Source organism: Pogona vitticeps, chromosome 6 (genome assembly GCF_051106095.1).
Source record: "Pogona vitticeps strain Pit_001003342236 chromosome 6, PviZW2.1, whole genome shotgun sequence".
NCBI lineage: Eukaryota > Metazoa > Chordata > Lepidosauria > Squamata > Agamidae > Pogona > Pogona vitticeps.
The window spans coordinates 106817670-106841675 of record NC_135788.1 but is presented as its reverse complement, the minus strand read 5'-3'; the positions used below and the strand labels follow the sequence as shown (position 1 = coordinate 106841675).

The 24006-nt window shown below is 41.7% G+C and overlaps 1 protein-coding gene across 2 annotated transcripts in view; it reads right to left on the bottom strand.

Moving 5' to 3' along the window:
- Positions 1–2027: 2027 nt before the first annotated feature.
- The window catches only part of LOC110078592 (protein kinase C and casein kinase II substrate protein 3), a 38319-nt gene continuing 16340 nt past the window's right edge, over positions 2028–24006 (bottom strand). For both annotated transcript variants that reach the window (XM_073004548.2, XM_020792916.3), the window contains 7 exons: positions 23041–23276; positions 21659–21820; positions 20303–20478; positions 18480–18600; positions 16299–16396; positions 5878–5972; positions 2028–3668 (listed from right to left, as the gene is read on the bottom strand). In XM_073004548.2, coding sequence (XP_072860649.2) covers positions 3553–3668; positions 5878–5972; positions 16299–16396; positions 18480–18600; positions 20303–20478; positions 21659–21820; positions 23041–23276 — 1004 coding nt within the window. In that variant the 3' untranslated portion in view covers positions 2028–3552. The remainder of the gene's footprint in view (positions 3669–5877; positions 5973–16298; positions 16397–18479; positions 18601–20302; positions 20479–21658; positions 21821–23040; positions 23277–24006) is intronic.

The following is a 24006-nucleotide window of genomic DNA, read 5'->3' as shown; positions in this document are numbered from 1 at the left end:
CTTTACTAGAGTAATGACAGACTGATATCATGAATATGTCTACCTCTGAGGCAAACATTTCCTCTTACACCAAATTAAGCCTCGTTTATGCCCTATGAGGCTTGGTGATAACACCAGATGAATAATGTTAACAATTTGAAAAGCTTGCCTTTCAACTTTAAGAGGGAGCATTTCCTTCACTTAATTCAGGAATGGTTTTTATAACTGGATTCTTCTGCTGCTCTGAAAGTGTTCACACATCCTCATAAAAATAGCAGTAAACTTTGGTGTAAAACCAGCTGCTGAGGGTGCAAATGCTTCAGGGGTTGGTTTTTCAATTTGGGTTTCTCTCATACTTTACAATGAGTAGAATTCTTCTCAGAGTATAGAACATCTGTGTTGATTCCTTGCACCAGTAACTGGCCTGGATGCTCCCTAGCTGAAAAACTCTAGCATGTTATGGTTCGTTTTGACCAAGATGCTTTCAAATCTCAGTCAGATGTTTGATCATCTGCACTGATGTGGGCAACATTGAAATGGGATCTGAAAATCAGAACTTGGAAAGGTTATATTATTATTATTATTATTATTATTATTATTATTATTATTATTATTATTATTATTATTATTATTATTATTATTATTATTATTATTATTATTATTATTATTATTATTAATTAATTAATTAATGTTAATTAATTAATGTTAATTAATGTTAATTAATTAGCCACCCACACTACCCAAAGGTCTCTGGGCCGCTTACAACAATTTAAATGCAGTAAAAAGAAAAAACAATTAAAATACAATTAAAAATACAGTGCTCTAAAAATTGCCATCAGTACCCACAACTGATATTATTTCAGTTATCTGGAACAAGAAGGTTTTGACCTGGCACCAAAACATCATCAACGTCGGCACTAGACAAATCTGACTCGGGATGGCGTTCCATAGTCTGGGGGCAGCTGCCAAAAAGGCCCTTTGTCTATAAGCCATCCCTCTTCCCTCTTTGAGGGACAGCTCTTTCAAAAGGGCTCCCTGGCTAGATCTTAACTGCTGGGTAGGTTCATATGGAAGGAGGCGGTCAGGTACCCAAGGCCCAAACCGTTTAGCCATTTTTCCGACAACTACTACCAGAATGCCCAACTACTATACCACCCTGAACACAGAGATAAACCTGGGTAGCACTTGATTTGGAAGCCACCAGAGAATATCGGATAATGTATTACAGAAGGGGGTCTCTTGCTTGCAAATGATGTGACAGAGAACATGCTCTGGAGGCAGGAGGCCCAGGTTTAATCATTCCCTGGTCCAGTTAGAAGAAAATCCTGCCTTGTATGTTGTAGGGTTGTTTCCTGTCCATGTCAACAGTACTGGAGAGGCCAAGAGTCTGACTCAATATAAGGCAGTGTCCTCAGCTGGCTATGAATTCTTGGTTTTGAGGTTCCCAATTTTCCCCCTCCCTCCAAGCTTTGATTCTGAATCTGCATCATTAGTGATCAGACTTTCCAGATTTGGCTTAGATGCGATTCTGCTACTTGAGCTAAAGGCTGTTTTCTTACCAATCCAAATAAGAATGGATGCATAGGGGGAAAGGGCAATAAGATGTTGCAAACAATCTGACTCACAGACTTTGACTGTATAAAACACTGTCATGTGTTCTCTAGTCAGAACAGACTTATAATGACCTTTATAGGGCTTTCAATAAATGAAATTGTCGGCCAGAATTGCCAACGATAGAGGACAGTGGGAGTTGAAATGCAAAACCTCTGGAGGGCCAAAGATTCACCACCCCTGGACTAGGATTTGAGACAGTTGGGTTCAAATTCTGGCTTAATCATAGAAACGCATTGGGGGGGATACAGAATTGGTAAAACTACCGTTTAAACATTTCACTTATCTGGAAAGCCCCATTATTATCACCGGATCTACACATGTTAATGCTCAACCTCACAGCCATAAAGACTAGAAGCCTAACCAAGGAAAACCCCAAAACAAATGAAACACAGAAACCAGAATTTGAAAGAAAAAAAAACACAGAAACCAGATGCTATGCTTATGTGTTTATTATTTTCCAAAATCTTCAAAAGAGCTAAACATTCTAAGCCTTATTTTGAAACATATATATTTCTTTAAAAGTCATTACCATCACATTTTTCTTAGGCTTGTTTCCACACTTTGTTTGACTGGAGTCAGGAACAGTTACTTACAGAGTGGTCACTTGTTTAAGCCCCACCCACCCCACACAAAACAACAACAAAAACACAACAACTATAGAGGGGATGTGGGATCGGGAATCCTGGGAGGTAAGGAGATGAGGGCCAACTGGATAGCCTAGTGGTTTGGGTTACTGGCTATGTAGACCGAAGTTGGGGAGTTTAATTCCCCACTGTGACTCCTGTAAGTAGAGCCAGCCTCTGTAGCCTCGGGAAAGCTGTACAGTCCCAGGAGGCCCCCAAAAGAAGGGAATGGTAAACCACTTCTGAGTATTCTCTACCTGGAAAAGGTTGCCATAAGTCAGAATTGATTTGATGGCACATGATTGTTATTATTAAGGAGACAAGCTAAAGGAGGTAAGGAGACAAATAAAATGTCAGTTCATTTGGTGGCTAGAGGAAAAATCCATTCCCTACAGAGTTACCAACACAGGAAATTTTAAATTGGCAAGAGCACAGAACATGTTTATCTCGCTCCATTCGTTGCAACCCATGTGTGGGTGATATTTTGATAACCATTTCATGCTCTCTAAAGAACACTTCCTCACAACACTGAGATGTCTTTCTTGTTCTGTTTTTCGGTTTCTCTCGGGAGTCTCTGTCAGGGCTTCCAGTCGGTGTTAGCAAACCTTTGGGAGCAGGGTGTTTTCAGGCCACAGCTCATAAATGAGATATTTAAAAGGCACCTTGATCAATCTGCATGGGTCTTGCAAACACGAGGAGAAGGAGTGGCAGTGTCTGCAACTGTGTGGGTGTGTGTGAGGCTGCAGGCACATGGCGTGTCACTTAGACCGGATGTGTGTGTCCGGTCAGAAATGTGTGTTTTGTGTTTTGTACTTTTGTGAAGAATCTGTTTCTCAACTAGCTTTTTGTCCATGGCTGTTTCTAAGTTTTCACCTGGTCATCAGAGCTATAGTATTCTGTATTCTGCCCCCTCCCTTGTCCAAGAAAGAAAGCCAAATGTTGACCTTCCCTAGATAAATTATGCAAAGCGGGCATGTTTTGCATGACTTTTTAATATATAGTACCTAGTGCGTGGGAGGAAGAACCAATGCAGAAGCCAGACACCACATCCACCTAAAGATCCATTTCTCCCCTACCCACCAATCTACCTGTGGGCTTCTGAGACTATTTAGCACCGCCCACACATATTTTCAGGGTTAACTTTGCAGCCATATGGCCTAGAAAGTGCCTTGCCTTTTAAAAAACATATATAGCTGTGTTTCTAAGGAAGCTGAATTTTGCGCCAGTCTGTGTTTGCACAGTGTGATCTCTGAAGGATGGAACAAAAATAGTCCTAACATTGGTGTATGGATATGGGGCCCCTCTGCCCCCCCCCTTTATATGTAAATCCTTCCAGCTACCCCTGTACAGGCTCCACATAGTTGGCAGGGTAGAGCCCCACACGTCCACCATCAGTCACCCCCTTGCACCATCCTTGCTCATCTTCATCTTCCAACTTGGTAAGCAGCTCCCCTGGGACGAGGGAAAAAATGGTGAGGACATAAATTAATAAAGACACACACTTCCCACACTGGAAGAGGAGGAGAAACTCTAAACTCAAGCAGTGTCAAGACGATGGTTAATATTGGGCAAACATTACGGGCAGCAGATGATGGTTTGCTTGTTGTTGTTTTTTTATTTTGAAAGACATTTAGGCTGCCATTTTCCAAGATGGATAAAGCGGTTTTACTTATTCATTTACAGACAGTACTACAACTACAATAAAGCCATTTCAAAACAACATTACAGTGGTGCCTCGCAAGACGAGCGCTTCGTTTAACAAAGAAATTGCATAATGACGTTTTTGCAATTGCAAAAGCGATCGCAAAACAATGTTTTCTATGGGTTTTTTTCGCTTTGTGATGATCGGTTACTTGCTTCGCTAACCAATTATCGCAAAATGAAGATTTTTGCACAGCTGATCGGCGGTTTCAAAATGGCCGCCGGGTAAAAAAATGGCCGCCCACTGTTTTCTGGGATGGATTCCTCACTGCACGGGCAGCGAAAATGGCCACGCTATGGAGGATCTCCGCTGGATGGTGAGTTTCAAGCCCATAGGAATGCATTAATCGGTTTTTTTATGCGTTTCTATGGGCTTTTTAAAATCGCTTTACGATGTTTTCGTTCTACAGCGATTTCGCTGGAATGAATTAACATCTTAATGCGAGGCACCACTGTAATTTTTTTATATTAATTAACAACAAGCAAGCCAGGAAAGCAATATGCAACATTTGAGGCCAGCTGTCTCATGACGAGTTCTAAAACAATTAGAGACAGCAATAAAACAAAACTTATCTATTCATTTTAAAATACTGTAAAAGCAGACAGAGACAAGATAGTCTCTAGAGACAGGCTACAGCAGGACTGGAGAATATTTGGCCCTCCAGATATTCCCACAATCCTTTTACTATTGACCAGGCTAGATAGAACTAATAGAAGTAACATGGCAAACATCTGGAGGGCCAAAGAGTGCCCAATCCTGTCTAAAAGAAAAGAGGGAGAGAGCCAAATGTAGCTCTCAAAGAAGTAAGTATTGGGTCACTGGTGAAAACAAGTCACTGATGCCCACCTGTTTAAATACTCTTACCTAAGGCCAAGAGCAGGTAGCTTAACTTAATGTTCATATGGGTGTTAAGTAGTATCATAACCATAATGCTATGATTGCTGGTCAGCTATTCTCTTGTTAGGGCGGTTGCTTGGTAATGGCCACAGGATGCTTGGTTTTCCTAATTGGAACTACTGGCTGGGAGGTATTTGGAAAGATCTGTTGAATGTTGGCCATATGAGCAGTTGGAAAAGACGGAGCAGGAGATGAACAGACTGTGTCAAAGGGAGGAGCTGATGTAAGAGAGAGGGGTGTGCACACGCGCGCATAGCAACAACATTTGATTTTCAGTGATTTTGGAAAACATGGACAGAGGCAGAAAGAAAATGAATGGAGAGTTAAGTTCATGATGTGGGATGAGAAATCTGTTGTAACGTAGAAATCATCTTCATGTACTTGTACACTTGTAAATAAAATTACTCTTAATTGTGTTCTTCAGCAGAACCTCTGGCCTTCCAGTACTTTTTGCCTAAAACTTCCAAGCAAAACAAAAAGCAAGGGATTATGGGCGTTTCTGCTCAGAACATTTGGAGGGTAAAATGTTCTTCATTTTTTTGGTAAAGTTTTTATTATTTATGCTGTTTTATATATGTATATTTTTATTATTTGATGATTGTTAGCCGCCTAGAGTGGTCCTGAGTTGGCTAGATAGGCGGGATATAAATAAAATAAAATAAAATAAAATAAAATAAAATAAAAATAATAAAAATAATAAAAATAATAAAAATAATAAAAATAAAAATAAAAATAATAATAATAATAATAATAATAATAATAATAATAATAATAATAATAATAATAATAATAATAATAATAATAAAAATAATAATAAAAATAATAATAATAATAATAAAATAATAAGCAAGTGTTGCTCCAAGTCCCTTTCACTGCCCACAGAAGTGGGGACTGTAAACAATAAACAGGCAGGAAGAGAAAAAGGGGAAGGAAGAGAACCAGTTTAGTAGTGCCACATGCAAAATTTGGACTGGGTTCTTATCCACTTTCTCCTGGTACAAGAGATAATTCTGCTCTCAGAGGGATGACATGAGGCAGAGGGTTCCTGAAGATAACACACACCTGCCTTGAAGCTTAGTTCATCTGCCTCTTGACCGGTGTAGTCATACACAGCACGGACCCGCTGTCCTGACACGGATACAGGGGCTGGCTTTGCACTGCAATAAAAAGTGAGAAAGAGAGCAGAATCAGAGCTTGGAAAAGTAACTTTTTTTTGGACTACAAGGCCATGTCAGGTGGATCTTTCTAGGGGCTGTAGTAAAAATTGTTATCCCAAACTGTGAAACAGACAAGCACATCCCATGTAGGCTTATTAATTAAGAATATTCCTCCAGCTGATTACTTGTGCTCATTAATTAAGAACACTCTCCTAGATGTAGACTTCATTTTGACCAAACAGATGAATTGAGCTGGGCAGCGAACTTGAAACTACATAACAACATAATGTTCATTTTTGCCCCAATGTGTGTTACTTTATGTTTTCTTATATTGAAACACATTTGCCATTTTGCCTCCCATTTTCCCAGTTTGGAGAGATCCTTCTGGAGCTCTTCACAATCCCTTCTGGTCTTCACCACTCAGAAAAGTCTCGTGTCATCTGCAAACTTGGCCACCTCACTGCTTATCCCTGTCTCCAGGTCATTGATGATGAACAGGTTGAAAAGCACCAGTTCCAAGACAAATCCCTGGGGCACACCGCTCTTCACCTCTCTCCATTGTGAAAATTGTCCATTGACACCTACTCTCTGTTTCCTTGTTCTCAACCAATTTTCAACCCATAAGAGGACCTGCCCTCTTATCCCCTGACTGTGGAGTTTTCTCAGCAGCCTTTGGTGAGGGACCACGTCAAACGCCTTCTGAAAATCTAAATAGACAATATCCACAGGTTCGCCCACATCCACATTCCTGTTGACTGACCTTTTCAAAGAATTCTAAAAGGTTTGTGAGGCTAGACTTACCCTTACAGAAGCCATGCTAATTCTCCCTCAGCAAGGCTTGTTCTTCTATGTGTTTTAAGATTTTATCTTGGATGAGGCTTTCCACCATCGTCCCTGGAACAAACGTTAGGCTAACCGGCCTGTAATTTCCCGGGTCCCCCTTCCTTCCCTTTTTAAATACTGTATTGGTGTGACATGTGGTATCCTCCAGTCCTCTGGCACTGTGGCTGTTTTAAGGGACTTGTTGCATATTTTAGTTAAAAGATCAGCAACTTCATTCCTCAGTTCCTTAATAACCCTTGAGTGGATGCCATCTGGGCCTGGTGACTTATTGATCTTCAATTTATCAATTAGATCTAAAACATCTTCTCTTTTAACCTGTATCTAATTTAATTCATTAGTCAGGAGGGGCAGTTCAGGCAGGAGAATCTGCCCAAGGTCTTCTGTTGTGAAGACAGATGGGAAGAATTCATTTAATTTCTCTGCAATCTGCAAGTCCCCCTTTTCCTCACTCACCATCCAGAGGGCCAGCCACTTCTCTGGCAGTTTTCCTGCTTCTAACATATTTAAAGAAGTTTTTATTATCCCCCTTTATATCTAACTACTGTTAGACTCAAGAGATGGACTGGACAGAGAACCGATGACAACACAGAAAAAGGAAGAAATGGAAGGTCTTGCCATAAAGAAACAACATGAAACCTATATAACAATTCTTTTTTCCAAGGAGATAGCTGTGTTAGGCTGTTGCAACAAGAACAAAGAGCTTGTGGCACCTCATCCCACATAAAATTTGATACATTTTAAAGGTGCCATAAGATTCTGTTGCTGTTTCTCGTAGAACAATAGGTTTCACTTGATCATCATGAAAATTATCTCAAAACTCTTTGTTTAACTGCAAGAATCACACCAGCTTTGTGAGACTCCAGGATAACACCAGCCCCACTCTTAGGCAGAGTGAAGCACCTACTTCAGGTAATAGATTTGAGCTGCTACAAAAGGGCAACACATTGTTACCTGTTTTTTTTATTATTGTTATTGTTGTTGTTTAGTCGTTTAGTCATGTCCGACTCTTCGTGACCCCATGGACCAGAGCACGCCAGGCCCTCCTGTCTTCCACTGCCTCCTGGAGTTGGGACAAATTTATGTTGGTAGCTTTGATGACACTGTCCAACCATCTCATCCTCTGTCGTCCCCTTCTCCTCTTGCCTTCACACTTTCCCAACATCAAGGGCTTTTCCAGGGAGTCTTCTCTTCTCATGAGATGGCCAAAGTATTGGAGCCTCAGCTTTAGGGTCTGTCCTTCCAGTGAGCACAAAGGGTTGATTTCCTTTAGAATGGAGAGGTTTGTTCTTCTTGCAGTCCAGGGGACTCTCAAGAGCCTCCTCCAGCACCACAATTCAAAGGCATCAATTCTTTGGTGGTCTGCTTTCTTTATGGTCCAGCTCTCACTTCCACACATCACTACAGGAAAAACCATAGCTTTGACTATGCGGACTTTTGTTGGCAAGGTGATGTCTCTGCTTTTTAAGATGCTGTCGAGGTTTAAATATATAATTTTATTTAAAATTATTTAATTTTAAAAAAATAAATAATTTCATTATTACAGTACTGTATATTCACTGCCAGGGGTTTTTCTGCCTCATACACCAATGCTGAATCCTATGCACTCTGCCTTGAGTGGGTACAGGGTGTAATTTGCTGTTCTGCCTTGGGCAGCAAGATGTTTCCCCTGATCAGGGGAAACAGCTCTGTAGAGAAAGGCATGGTTTCCATGCATAGCGGATATAATTTACTTTTTGAAAGAGTTATTCTTTTTATCAATAGTGGTTCTGGATGTTTTAAGATATACTAGAATATAATATCTTGGAAAGAATTTTATTGAGATCCCATAGGTGTAGATTTTGGGAATAGAAGGAAGATGACTCATTTGTGCAGCAGTATCACAAACAATTTATGACAACAAAACATAATTGGATCATTTTAAGTGAATCACTCCTTCTATAACACAAGAAGGTAGCATTAAATTGGTGCCATTTTGCTTACCGCTGTTAGCAGCAAACATAATTTTAGGGTACTGCAAGATTTTAGGATGGACTGGGACTCAGGAGAACTGGTTTCAAATCTCTACTTGGCCAGGGAAACTCACTGGCAGATGGAATTGGTAAAACCACTCATTAGATGTTTCATTTACCTTGAAAGCCCTATTAGGGCCATTATAAGTAAGATCTGACTTCACAGCACTTAACAAAATTGTTTGAAAAGCTGTTTTTTGTCCATGAGCACCAGCAAAGACAATAATATCCAAAGGAATTTGGAGGCTAACATTGCTTTTGGGGCGGCCAACAGAAGTTTGAAATGGCTCTGAGAGGGGAAATATTGTTGAAGCTACAATTTTTCTCAGTTCAGTCAGTTTACTAGTCTTCACACTCCCGGAAGCGTCACTCTTGTGGTTAAGCAGAGAGCTATGAGTTCCATCTGGTGACATCAGCACAGCATAACAGAAAGAGATACTCATTTAGACACTTCATAAAAGCACAACGAGTCGTCACACATTCTTTCCTGCTGTTCCCAAAACAAACAAGTCATGCTGATTCTCCATGGCAAATAGTTGCGCCTCCTTGCAACTGATGATATGGCCAGTTGTATGCAAAACCAGAAGATCTTTGCAGGATCAGATCAAAGGATGGTGTTCAGGGAGAGTGGGAGTTGTTTGTGCTTTCATTTGAATAATTACGAATAATTTTTAATGGCGTGATTCACTTTTATGTTCAATTAAAACATGGTTTGGGACAGACAATTCTTCCAGGCAGAAAATATTAGGAATTTAGACGGGGGGATTAATTAAACCAGAGCACCTTCTAGACCCCTCTTTAATATGACACTGCTTAAGTTTTTGGTTAAAAAAGCTCCAGGCAACCAATTCAGTACGGCTACTATCCAGCTCATTGGCACATGGTTCTACTCCTCCCACATTTTAATCTCACAACCTTCTGAGGTAGTTGAGGCACAGACCTGCAAATAGCCCACCCCTCCCAAGTCCCAGTCCAACATTGTAACCACTACGCCATCACACAACACGGATTCTCCCATTTTCTATGGGAACGAATGTTTTAATGGTTTTCCTTAGGTCTTTTGACAGGCGGCCAGACAGACAGACACACACACACACACTTCAAATTGTTGGATTTATAAAGCTCTAAGTCGCCAAGGTCCAAGCTATCTCAAGGACCACATCTCCCTCTAGGAGCCTGCTGGAGAGGCCCTTCTCTCAGACCTGCCACCTTTGCGGGTGTGTTTGGTGGGGACATGGCAGAGGGCCTTCTCTGTCACTGCTCTCAGACTTTGGAACTCCCTCCCACAAGAGACTAGGCTGGACCCACCTTTGCTGTCTTTCCGCAAGCAGATAAAGACGTTTATCGTCAGCCAGGCTTTCCTTTAACAACCGGCTGCTTGAGTGGTGTTTTAAAATAGGTTGTTGTGCCTTACTGCTTTGAATGTGTTTTTGGTGTGGCTTTTGTTTATTATTTTTTAGTCTTTTAAAAAATATTTATATACTGTACTTGTAATATTGTTTTTAGCTTTCAATACTTTTCTTTGGAGATGTGAGCTGCCTTGGGTCTTAAGAGAGGCAGGGTAGAAATATTTTTAATAAGTATTATTATTATTATTATTTATTTTATTTATATCCCGCCTATCTAGTCGCGAAGACTACTCTAGGCGGCTTACAACAAAGTTAAAATACAATAAGAATAAAACAACAAATTACAAAACAGGTAAAAGAAAAAAGACAATAAAGAAATAAGAAAATCAAAAATAGTCTTATGAGAAGGCCTGCCGAAACATCCAGGTCTTTAATAGATTCTTGAAAGTGCCCAGCGAGGGAGCTCCGCGAATGTCAGGAGGTAAGTTATTCCACAGGCGAGGAGCCACCGCCGAGAAGGCCCTATTTCTTGTTTTCTCTTTCCGGGTCTCCCCGGAAAGAGAATTTTTTTAAAAATTCTACTGAGGTATTTAAGCTGTGCCTCTATCTGATCCCAGTTTGTATATCTGCATGTATTGCAAAACACAAATGTTATAAAACTATTTCAGTCTCTAGTGTCCTTTTTCCAAAGGAAATCAAAGTTGCTCTGGAGCTGCAACCATAGATCTACTCAGGAAGTGAAGGTGTAGGGAATAACAGAAATATTTAAAAACTCAGCATAACTGATAATAAATTAAACAACACCTAGCAGTTCTATTATGGATGGCCGGGAAAGGGGAGGGGGAACCTGCCAATGTAGATCTTCTTGCAAACTTATTTTTTCACATATGATATGGGGGGGCAACAACCTGTCATAACAATACGTGGCATGGAAGATTCATGATTAGAACCACAGCTCGCTTCACAATGTTTAAAATAGTTAATTAGAAGTACCTATATGGAGCTTTATGAAAAACCAATATATTTTGATTAAACTTTATTTCTTTTATTCCTCTCCTACAGGCAGCAGGAAATCATCATGACTAATCTGTCTTTATATACATGTTGTCTTCTGGATGCTTAAGCCTGTAAATTCTTCTCCCTCCAAAATTTATTTTCCTATTTATTTTATTTTGAATGATCAACTATAACTAACTACACTTTTGTTTCTGATTCCAGCTTTCTGCACTTTACAAGTTTTATTATTTCTTGCTCGTTATTTATTTACTTTGCTATTTCTTCATTGGTCATATTCTCAATCCATGAAATTCTTAGCATCCTGAGAGAAATTGACATTTTAGATGTGTCTATTTTTTTTCCTATTGTAGCGTGTCCAGGTCCGATTCCACACAACACAGAAGGGAGAATTCATGGCATATATAGCTCAACAATGCCCCCTAAAGCACCTGATACATTCAACATGCAGCAGCCTAAACAAGAATACATTTGATGCTTTGTCTTTACATACATCCCAAAATTAAGTTCCTTGTTAGAACTGCCTTCTAACAATTAGCCATATCTTTTGAAATGCAAGTTTAGGGCACAAAACAAACTGGGTTCAGCTCCCCAAAAATTTCTGCTTTGCTGTCTAGACTGCTGAAGATTTAGTACAGCCAGATAAAATCAATATACTGTAAGAGAAAGGACAATTTTTACTGAACTGAGACTCCCATAAAAATAGGTGAGGAAAGTGTGGCTCCTGGGACCCTTTCTGTGCCCCCCCCAATCCCTAACACTTCTACACACATACCCCAAATGCCCAATCATACACTTGCAGAACCATCTAGTCACATCCTGTCATGAGAAGAAAAAGGCCTCCCTTGGCCTAAACTGGGATGCTGGTGAAATGGCCAGTCACCCCTCCCTGAGAGTGTGATTGGCCATTTCCCACATTAAAATAAAAATAATTGGGGGAAGCACGGAAAGGGGCTGGAGGACAGCTATGGTAGGGAAAGGGGGCAAATGCGCGGGAAAGTCGATTCCTCTGCAAAACCAGTAGTTGCAACTTTAAGACTTTCCATCGCTATTCGCTAAATTTTAGGCTTTGGGCAAGAAATTCTGAAATACCCGTTAAAACTATTTCCTAAACCCCTTAGGCAAATATTCAGCAAGAGGGCTGAGCCGGATGGACCCGCGTGTGTACTAACAGGAAATTATCAATAACAGGGCAGCCCTTAAAAATATTCCAGATTTTTAGAGGATCCAGACTTTGTAGTTGTGCTCAGGAGAGGAGGATTGGTCAGTAGTTTAGATATTTGGGTGCAGGGCCAGAGGTTTGGAGTTTGCTTCCCTCCTGTGTCTCTCTGAGAGGGGCTGGACTTAATGATCCATAGGGTCCTTTCGAGCTCTGCAGTTCTAAGATTATTATTCTGCCATGCTGTTTCCGTGGTTAAACAATACTTCTCCAAAGCTCCTGTTAGTCCCCAAGTGAGAGGAAAATATACATTGGAGTATCGTTTCAGTAGTTTTCTCCAGTGAAACCGAAAACAGTTTTCAAGGACTCTACCCATTAGAAGCAATGTTTCCCAAACTATTCTAGATACTATCAACCCCAGCCAGTATATGCAGAGATGATGGGAGTTAAATCCAAGGCAAAAGATCAGGGAAGGCTGGATCAGACGTGTGGCACAAGAGACACCAGCAGAAGGGTTAAAGAGACAAAGAGACACACTGCTGCTTAAAATCAAAATCAGATTTTCTCCATCTGCTCTAAAGCCAAAACAAAAAAAACAACCAACCAACAAAACCCTAAAATCTCTAAAATGCTGGTTTTCTGGTTGTAGGTCTCCCCTGTCACATCTATTTCAGTTCTCGGGTTATCTGTGCCAAAGGAAAATGATGTTAACACAGAATAGCACATGTAAGAGAGCTATTTTTAAAGGAAAGGTCTTTTATCTGACCTCCACTTACATTCTCATTTCAAGTCAATTAAGCTGCATGCATTTAAAAAAAAAACCTAAGTAAAAAATGCCTCCAGTCTGTGGGCAAATGGGATTGTTTAAAAGAGTAGATGCCAGAGCAAGGAAGACAAAAATGCCTCACAACCAAAAAAGACTTTAGTCTCCTGAAGAAGCCACTACTGAACTGTCATTTAAAGCAGGATTTCATTCAAGGCAGAGTTCATTCATTTATTCAGTCCTAGGGCTGAGGCCTGTTATGTATGAAAAAACAATTGAAGCCTTTGAGCTTCTCCACAGTGCCTTCTCCTGACCACTTTTGCACACAAATGATATGTGCAACATCTCGTATTTACTTCACAGAGACAGTATTGCATAGCATGGCTAAAAGAATGAGCCACAGGCCAGGAATTCTGTGGTTCATCTGCCACTCCTGCTATGAAACTCAGGAAGTAGCTTCTGTTTTGACCTGAAATAACCCACACCACAAAACAGGAATGATATTATTCATCTGCTTGATAGGTGAATCATACACAGTGACCTGAGAGAGCCATGAGAAAAGTTTGCCCTCTCTCTTCCTCTCTCTTATTGGTTTTCCGATTGCTGGCCCACTTGTTGGAAAACTGAAAGCAATCTCCAGCCATTTTGTGAAAGGAACCATCTTATGAACAAACTCCATCTTCTCTGAGATGGAACTGTACCAACATACACTATGTTTCTGGAGCCAATCTATATAAAACAAGGTCTTTATAGCATAGGGAAACAACTCCAGTTCCAATATCTGTATGCATACTGTCTCATAATATGCTCAATGTGTTTTCATGAAGCTAGTTATGATTTTTCCCCCTAAGCAAAATAGGTAATTGATATTGCTGAGGTATCTGCGGTTTGACTTTTTTATATGTTTTGTCTCAGTTCTATATACAACATACAAGGGCACCCCGTTGTATGTTGTATACAGGGTTACCTCCTATCAGCAGTTTCAGGAATTCACAGTATATCATGGAAATGATCCCCCATGCATACAGGATTATACTGTAATAAGTTCTCCCCTTCCTTTATACTTACAATGGCTCTGTGTGACTGGACCAAGATCATTCTTACTTACTTTTTTTTACTTTATTAGATTTTTACCCCGCCCCCTTAGACAAACTCTACTTGGGGCGGCTTACACACATGATAAAACATCATAATATAACAAATATCATAAAAATCATTTAAAACATTGTAATTTTAACACTTATTTTAGATCATTGACAAGATGAAATAATTTAAAAGACAAAGAATAAAGATCAGTTATTGACTGGAGGGAAGGCCTGCCTAAAGAGCCAAGTTTTTAAATGGGTTTTAAAAACACCCAGCAAGGTTGCCAGACGGATTTCTGTTGGGAGACTGTTCCATAGTGGAGGAAGACTGTTCCAGTTGGGAGACTGTTCCATATTCAGCTACCTTCATGGAAAATGGAACCTGTATCTTCTCAGATCTAGTATCTAGTCCAACACTTAAACCACTATATCATACTGGGGATTCTGTACTTTATATAATTGTATGAAGACAGGGAAGAATTAACAAATCTCTCCGAAGGTCCGAGGGTGAAAGAGGAGATTGCAAAAAGTGGTCTGAAGCTCAACATCAAAAAAACTAAGTTCTTGGCCACTGGCCCGATCACCTCCTGGCAAATAAAAGGGGAAGATACGGAGGCAGTGACAGATTTTACATTCTTGGGCTCCATGATCACTGCAGATTGTGACACCAGCCACGAAATTAAAAGACACCTGCTTCTTGGGAGGAAAACATTGACAAACCTCAACAGCATCTTAAAAAGCAGAGACATCACCTTGCCGACAAAGGTCCGCATAGTCAAAACTATGGTTTTTCCAGTAGTGATGTACAGAAGTGAGAGCTGGATCATAAAGAAGGCTGACCACTGAAGAACTGATGCTTTTGAATTGTGGTACTGGAGGAGACTCTTGAGAGTTCCCTGGACTGCAAGGAGAACAAACCTATCCATTTTGAAGGAAATCAACCCTTTGTGCTCACTGGAAGGACAGATCCTGAAGCTGAAACTCCAGTACTTTGGTCATCTCATGAGAAGAGAAGACTCCCTGGAAAAGACCCTGATGTTGGGAAAGTGTGAAGTCAAGAGGAGAAGAGGACGACAGAGGACAAGATAATTAGACAGTGTCATCGAAGCTACCAATATGAATTTGACCAAGCTCCGGGAGGCAGTACAAGACAGGAGGGCCTGGCGTGCCCTGGTCCATGGAGACACAAAGAGTCAGATATGACTTAACAACTAAACAACAACAACAACAAATAAAGACATGGAAGAAATAACAAATCTCTCCAAAGGTCTTTACAGTACCTAAGGTAAAAGATGACAAGGACTTGCCTCTGTGCAAATTTTCTCAATAACCTTGGTTCTTCTATTTTAATTTGCCTTTTACTTTAATAGTATTATTATTTATTATTTTAGTGATTTTGATACTCTGTCCAGTAATTCATTTCAGCTCTTCTTAGGAAAACATCCCTCTCTGACATTCTGTAAGCATTGGGCTATCATTATTTCAGGTGGAGCGGCCTTTGGAGCCCCATGACTCTCTAAAACCTAGCATCGAGCTGAAAGTTCTCCACCAAGAGGGCTTGGATTAAAATAGGAGAATGGACGTCAGCCTTAAAATTGGGGTAAGAATGACTGCTAAAGGTCTGGGGAGCCCAATTACTATTTTTGCAATGGTTTCTACCCTTTCAAATTTCCAAATTATTTCACTCCATTGTACTCTTTATCAACTTATAGCCTGGAAATACAAATGTGTGTTGTTATATTTTTGGACCAAATTAGCAATTTGCAATTTCAATTGTTAAAAGGTGAACTACATCATTTTAGCACTTTTCGCTGTTTTAACTCGTCATGGTTCTTTTCAGAAATCTGAAGGGTCATGTTGAGGTTTACTTAAGAATTTAATGAATTAACTAGTGAATGAACAAATATTCTAAATTCTTTCATGTTTTAAGACCAAAGAAGTAACTCATTTTAAAGACTAACAAAGTGGTACTACAGCTAATGTTTCCAATTAGGGTTGGTGGATTGGTGGCATTTGAGGGTTCAAGGCTAAAGGAATACAGTCCACCCATACCTGTTTCTCAATCTTGTCTTCTACACTTTTTCTGGTGGAGAGGGAAACTTACCTGCTCTGGGAAGGGGTAAGGCTGCGGAGTGTTGCCTTCTCTGGTTCTTTGGCTTTCTTGACTTTCACTAGTGTTCGTTCCTGGTCAGGACTCCAACTCTGAAGAACAGGAGAGGATGGGGAACAGATAAGATATAGAAATTTGGGTGTTTCTCTCTCAAAACCTAACTTCAGCAAAGCCAAGAGTAGGACCACTCTAAAAATTTCACAGCCAGTATTTGGAGAACACACTTCTTTTGACTACTACACCCAGGAAGATTGTGTTAAGTTGTTGTGGGTTTTTCAGGCTCTTTGGCCATGTTCTGAAGGTTGTTCTTCCTAACGTTTTGCGAGTCTCTGTGGCCAGCATCAGAGTGCTGTCCTCTGAAGATGCCGGTCACAGAGACAGGCGAAACATTAGGAAGAACAACCTTCAGAACACGGCCAAAGAGCCTGAAAAACCCACAATAACCATTAGATCCCATGAAAGCTTTCATGAATACATTGTGTTAAGTGTAAAAATGGCCAAAAAAGAGAGATTAAGGGCCTAATCATACAGGTCATTTCAATTGTTTCAATTGACTACTTCATTTATATCAATATACAATACATAAATCTCTGGGCACGTTCATACAGCTATCTTTTCTTTGGATACATTTCTTGAACTTTGAACAGATTTTGTAAAACGGTACACATGCCATCCCAATGAAACTGACTCATTTTCAATTCTGCTTCAGGAGCATGCTGCTCTAAAATTGCTTAAATTCTTTTTGTTAAAAATACCTAAATGATATAATGCTAAAGCAGTATCTGAAAAGCAGCATGTGAAAAACTTTAGAAAGAAATATTGGAAGATGTTTCATAAGGCAAGGCTTCCCTTGGCAGTTAATCAGTTTTAGGGCACTTGGTTTCTCAAAGGACACTAGGTGGGGCATTTCTCCATGTTCACAAGGAAAGGGATGATGATGAGCAGGTAGGAACACTACAAGGAAGTGATGCAGCCGTAAACTCTTGGGGGGGAGAGAATACCAATATATTGCTTAGCACTGGGAAACAATTAAAAAGGAGGAACAAGTGCAGTGGCTGTGCCGTGCACAAGTGGGTGCAACAAAAACCAACAGCAACATTCACATATGCCAAACCAACGTGAAAAGAAGCAATCACGGATTGGATCATTTTAAAAAGCCCATGTTGGCAAGGTTGAAAAAAAATCTATCAGTTCGCCAAATGAATTGATTTTAACTGTGCATCATGTGAATGGAAATGTATAAAATGACTTAAATAACGGCAGAATCAATACAACTGCAGTTCTTATGGTCCATGTGATTATGCCCTAAGTCTGGAAACTGAAAGGGCAAGCGGATAGGCCGATCGCTCACTAATTAAAGGTGCCCTTTACTACTTGTAAGAGATGTGGTGGCACTGCAGGTTAAACCGCAAAGCCTCTGGACTGCAAGGTCAAAAGATCAGCAGTTCAAATCCACCCAACGGAGTGAGCTCCCGCCACTTGTCCCAGCTCCCGCCAACCTAGCAGTTCGAAAGCATGTAAAATGCGAGTAGATAAATAGGGACCACCACGGTGGGAAGGTAATGGCGCTCCGTGTCTAGTCACACTGGCCATGTGACCATGGAAACTTTCTACAGACAAAACGTTGGCTCTCTACAGCTTGGAAGCAGGGATGAGAACCGCCCCCTAGAGTCGGACACTACTGGACAATTTGTTGCTACTTATATTGTATCCAATGTAGTGCTTACTCATGGAGAGAGAAAGTAACAACAAAAAGAGGGAGAAGTCACCAACACCCCAGACTACCAAAAGGCAGGGAAGTGGGTATCAATCATTAAAAGAAAGGAAACTGGAGCAATCTGAAGTGCTGTCTGGATCCTTCTCATGGGAGAAGAGACATTGAGGATTGCTCAAGTGCAAGATAAAACAGATCGCAGTGAAGAGAATAGCCTTTTAAGCGCAAATCAAATCGCTCCAACTCCCCCGGTCTAGTTGTGCTCTGACTTACTCCATGCAAATATGTCTCCCTGGATGTTCTGGATATTAACCAGAAACTAACACGGGCCATTTCAGCTTATACGGCATATTGTCTGTAACACTCACTAGGCCTAAATGCTTGCTAGCTGGGGATGGGAGTGCCTCTGAAAATGTGCAGAGCACTCTTCTCTCACTAAGAAGGAAGAGAGAGGTCCCCACCTCAAACTGCGGCCAGTTCATGGGCATCCCCGGTCCATATCGATTACGCCACCATTTGAGGTCATCCTGGTCATTTATGTTCTCAATGGCTTGGTGCAAGTCACTATAAACAGCCTGGATGCTGGAGAAAAGGAAAAAGATGAGTGGGAAGGGGCATGAAATCATATCCAAATAAACCCAGCTCCACCATGTTCTCCATTCAACACAGCTTGTGAACTGGACCAAAGTCATCTGACTTGGGTTCTTTCAAATGAGTGATTTTATTATCCAAATGATCTGCCCCATTCAAAGAATTTGGAAGCGGGGGCAGACAACAACATTTTCCATTACAAAATGTCTTGAGGAGAAAACAAAACAGCTCTATGAGGTCCTTTTGATTGGCAGTACAGTACTAGGAGCTATCCTCTGGAAATGTACGACAGTCCTCCTTCACATAGCCTCCCTCCTGATGAGTCTGTCTACAATTCCCATCCTCCCCAGCCAGCTGTCTGAGGCTGATGGGAAATGTCGCCAGCTACAGGATGTAAGGCACTAGTTTCTGGGAGACTGGGCCCCCACAATCATAATAAAAAGATATTGAAATATTTGGTGTGGAGTGTAAGATTCCCTGAGAGATGGACAGACTACAGTATACTGTTGAGGTGTCTAAAATAATAATCTTCAATCTGCAGAGCTGGAAGTCTAACCACTGTCTAGGAAGTACAGTGGGGAATCGAACTTCCAACCTCTGGCTCCACAGCCAGATGCCTAAACCATTGAGTTATACAGCAGTTCTTGAGTACAGTGGTGCCTCGCTTAACGAGTGCACCGTATAGCGATGTTTCCGTATAGCGATCCCTTTTTCGGGATCGCTATACGGAAACATACCCGATCTTCGCAATGGGGAAAACTCGCATTGCGAAGATCGGGTATTGCGGCGGCCATTTTGGAGCCGCTGAACAGCTGATCGGCGGTTCCAAAATGGCCACCGGAAGCCCGGAAATGGCTGCCGGCAGCCGTTTTCGCGCCCTGCCCTCGCTTAGCGAAGGCGCGAAAATGGCTGCCGGCACCTGGAATCCTCGCTGAACGGGTAAGTAACAAAGGTATTGGAACGCATTAAACGAAGTTTAATGCGTTTCAATATGTTTCCCCTACCCGTTTAGCGATGATTCCGTATAGCGAGGGTTAATCCGGAACAGATTAACCTCGCTATACGGGGCACCACTGTACACTATTCAAGGAGAGACCAGAACCTCTAGTCTAAGAGTGGGAAGTCTTTACCCTCCCTTTGTTTTGGGTACAGTTCTTGCAGTCCTTTATCACTGATGATGCTGGGTGGAACTGTAGAGGCCATGCTGAGGGCCAACGGGCTCCTTCATCCCTGCTCTAGTCCTCTCCTTAACGGTCAGCAGTAACATGGATGCCGTGGAAAGTGGATCTCCTCCCCTTGTCTCTATGCTGTTGCTAGATACCCAGCCCTGAGGTACCACTCTGTGAAAACATTCAAACAATTGAGCAGGAAAGACTGGTTCTGATGGGGATGATCCAGAGTCGGAAAAAAACTAAGAGCATTAAAACAACCCCACTGGGTTAGCCAAAGCTTGGAAAAGTTACTTGCACGCAGAATCTCCAACCAGCATAGTCACACTGGCTGAGGGGTCCTGAAAATTTTTTTGTCTAAAAAGTATCATTTCCAAGTTCTGGGTTATGTAACAGGTCAGTTTTGTCTGACAATCGTTTTCCCAATCAATAGGTTTTCTCTTATTTCAAAGGGGCAAAGGGGTTGTTCGTAAACACATGGCTTGCCAGCTCCCATTTAGGCCTTAGTTAGCCCTTTCCCACACCTGGGGTCTGAGGTGACATCAAGGCGCCGGTGCAGGGCCAGGAAGGCCCCCTTAATGAACACGATCCGTCTCTGCTCCAGCGCCTGCCCCTGCTCAAAAACCGACTCCATCTCCTCCATGTAGCGTGGGCTGCAGCGATCAAGCTCCTGCAGGGCCTTCTCATAGCGCTCACGCACCTATTTTGAAAGAGGTCAAGGGTCAAGAAGAATCATGTGCCCAAGGGTTCTCCTCCTCCTCCTCCTCTCTCTGGGACATCAGCCCTTTCTAGAACTGTGGAGTCAGGAAGAATATACTAGAATACTGTACGGGGCTTTTATGTTACTGGATCCTCCCATTGCCCCAACTTTTACCCTGTGTGGTTGATGCTGGTCCAGTCCAAGATAGAACATTTCTTTAAGATATTGTTTGTTTAACTCTATTTAAACCAAGATCCCATATATGAGGATGTTGACACAATGGTTTCTATTTGCTGGACATTCTTCCTTCCTATCTGTATACAAACACAGAAGGAAATAGAATCGCCAACATTTTTTAAAGCCACTCTTACTGCTGGGCTTTTACCATATCCTTCCAAAGACACCCACAGAAATCACTAGCCTGCTACTCTGTGCCTCTTTCCAACAGTCTGAGCCTGGTTATTCTCAGCCTGTGGAACCTCCTTCCAAGAGAAGCTAGGCTGGTCATCTGCCTGTCAGCCTTCCACTGGCAAGCAAAATGCTTTTTCAGGATGACCTTTGGCTATCAACCAATTGTAAGGAAAGAGGCTTTTAATGTACGGGTGCCAGACTTTTTAACCAATGTGCTTTTTATGGTGCTTTTAATTCTGCCGCATTCTAAAACTACAGTTTATTTAATTGTGATGTAACCATATAAAATGTTTTTTTTTAAATTTAGACATGCATTTAAGCTTTGTGAGCTGCCCCCAGACCTGGTTTTGGGACATCAAACCAAGTAAATAAGTAACCCATTTAAACACATATAAATCAAACCAGTAAGGGCCTTATATCACATATTGCTTTCTACTAGACAGTTTAAATAGATAGTGCTCTCTTCTATTTGCAGCCAATGAGAAAGGACCATTATTATCTCTGCAGAGTAGAATAGCTTCATTTGATGCTTTCTGCCAATTAAAGGCCCAAGGCCATACCAGCCTGGGTTTCTTCCCAGTCAACTAGCAATTGGTAAGATGATAGGATGACAGGTCTAGGAAACTGTTGACTCCTAAGAGCATAAGAGAGATCAAAATCTCACACAGCATGCATGGTGTTCACCACGGTTGGCTTGCATGACCATTTCAGGAGTCTCTAATGCCCTCTTGGCCTGGGTCCATGCAGAAAGCATAATAAAGAACCACACCTTGTTGACCTCTTGGCTGCATCGCTGATGTTCCTCCCGCAAGGCACGTTGCCGGTCAGGGGGCACCTCTGCCCCTGCTGCAGCCTGAAGTCCACTCTCCCGTAGGGCTGAGATGTGCTCTTTGCGACAGGCTTTGTGGTACAAAGCTTTGGTCTTCTCGACCTGGGTCCACGTATAGAGAATAATCAGAAGGAAGTTGGGAAAGAGTAGTGATAAAAGTGAGGTCAAGATACATCAGCATTTGCCATCCCTTGCTCAAAATTCCAGAGATTATCCCCCTTATATCCTGGGTTCTCAAATGAGGGCCAACCCTACCGTTGGGCAGAGTGGCAGATGGTACGTAGAAAGAGGGCAGGGATCAATAGCAAAATGCTGAAGGAGAGGACTGTGTTTGCCACAAAGGGTCCGGTGGGAGATGCTGCCACCTTGTGGAATGTATTGAAGACAGAAACCATCTTAACCTTTGCCTGAGGATGCAAAATATTTTGGATCAGCCTTGATAGCAGATGAGAGACTAGCATGGCTTGATTACTCATTCCTCTGGCCCCTGACAGGATTCCTGCACCCTGAGTGGTGGGTATAATGGGTCTCTTGCATTAATGCCCACCCCATGATTTGTGACAGGACAGGCCCCAAACACTTTGCTGCCAATGACAAAGGACAAAATGGTGTCTTTCTTCATTCCATGCACAAAAGCCAGCCAGATTGACAGTGGAATCTTACTTCTACAGAGACAGGGCAGCATCCTCCATGGAAGTTTAAGGGCAGCGGGTTAGCTCAACGGGCACAGGGCAAGCCCCATGGCACATAGCTCTCCTTTGGGGCTGCTGCCACCAGCATACACTGCCTGAGGCATCTCCTCACTCTGCCTGATGGTAAGGTTAGTCTTGCCTGGCATCAGTTGCAACTCACTACTGCCTTTGTTTGTCTTCATGTGGGACTTGGTGGGCAAATTAATAAGGGCAGGCAACAAGCAACTACTGTACACCCAATAAAATAAAGCTTGATTTTTAAAAATCCCCTATTTCCACTCTGGGAAGCTTCTAGGAGCAAAGGTTTATGTACTAGGGCCCCAAACCACAAAAATGAGAAAAGAGTGGGGTGGGGTGGGGTTGGAAAGTGCCCATCCAGGCATTTCCTATTTTACATCTTTTAAATAACAAAAAACCCCAGCCATTCTTCAGACTGATGGGGCAGCAGTTTGCCGTCAAAGCCCACAGCTGGACTAGAGCACAGGGATGATGTAAGAAAGGGGAAGCATTTCTCATTTAACAAACAAACAAACAAATGCCCTTTTCACTGTCCAGAAAATGCATTTCTTCACCTCACCACAACCTTCTTGTTTGCTCTTTAAAAACTTGACTAAACCAGGTTCCTTCTACCTTCTTGAGCTTCTTGGTCCAGGGTTTCTGTGCCCGCTGGAAGCCACTTTCTAAATCACAGGCCTCCTTGAAGCCCCCAAACAGTTTGCGATGATAGGAGTCATGTTGCCAGGACCGGATGCGTGCAGTGTCCTCAGAAACCAAAGTCCTTTGCATCTCCATGTGTAGCCGACTCAGCCTCTCTGAGGCCCCCAAAAATGCTTGCCAGGCCCGGAGCAGGGAGCCATATGCCGGACCTGGAGAACAGGAAGGATTGAGAGGGAGGGATAAATTATTTTTATAGCTTTCCAAGTGAGTTTTCATACTTTGCCAATATATGTTACAAGCTCCTATTGTTGAAATAATTATTGTTGTAATTGTTGTTTGAAGTGGTGACTAAGGCTGCCACTACGTCAGCAATTTGATTTGCAGCCTGAATTCGCAGTCAGTGATCACACAGATTGATTTGGAAGTTCAGTATTCACACTTGATGTGATGCAAAGTAATTTGAATTTCAGCCCACCCACGCCCTTCTTTCCTTCCTTCCTCTGGTCCTGCCTCTGCCAAGACCCTTTTCTGGTTCACTGTCAAGCCACTTGGTTGTGTCATACATTGTTCCAAAAAGGTGGCAGTGTTCCAAAGTTCTTCTTAACATGTACAGAAATATCACAGTTTGTCTGGGATGTTTCTGTTTTCTTTGTATTTTTTTTAATGTCTGGAAGTGATATAGCACTAAACTAATACAGTGGTGCCTCACACAACGATGTTAATTGGTTCCAAAAAAATCAACATTGTGTGAAACATCGTTCTGTGAAACACCATTTCCCATAGGAATGCATTGAAAACCGGTTAATCCATTCCAATTGGAACGGATTGCCATCGCTGGGTGAAAATCCCCATAGGAAACATCGCTGTGTGAAACAATGTTTCCTCCATTGGAATGTATTGAAGCCGACTCAATACATTTCAATGGCTTTGCGAAGTCCT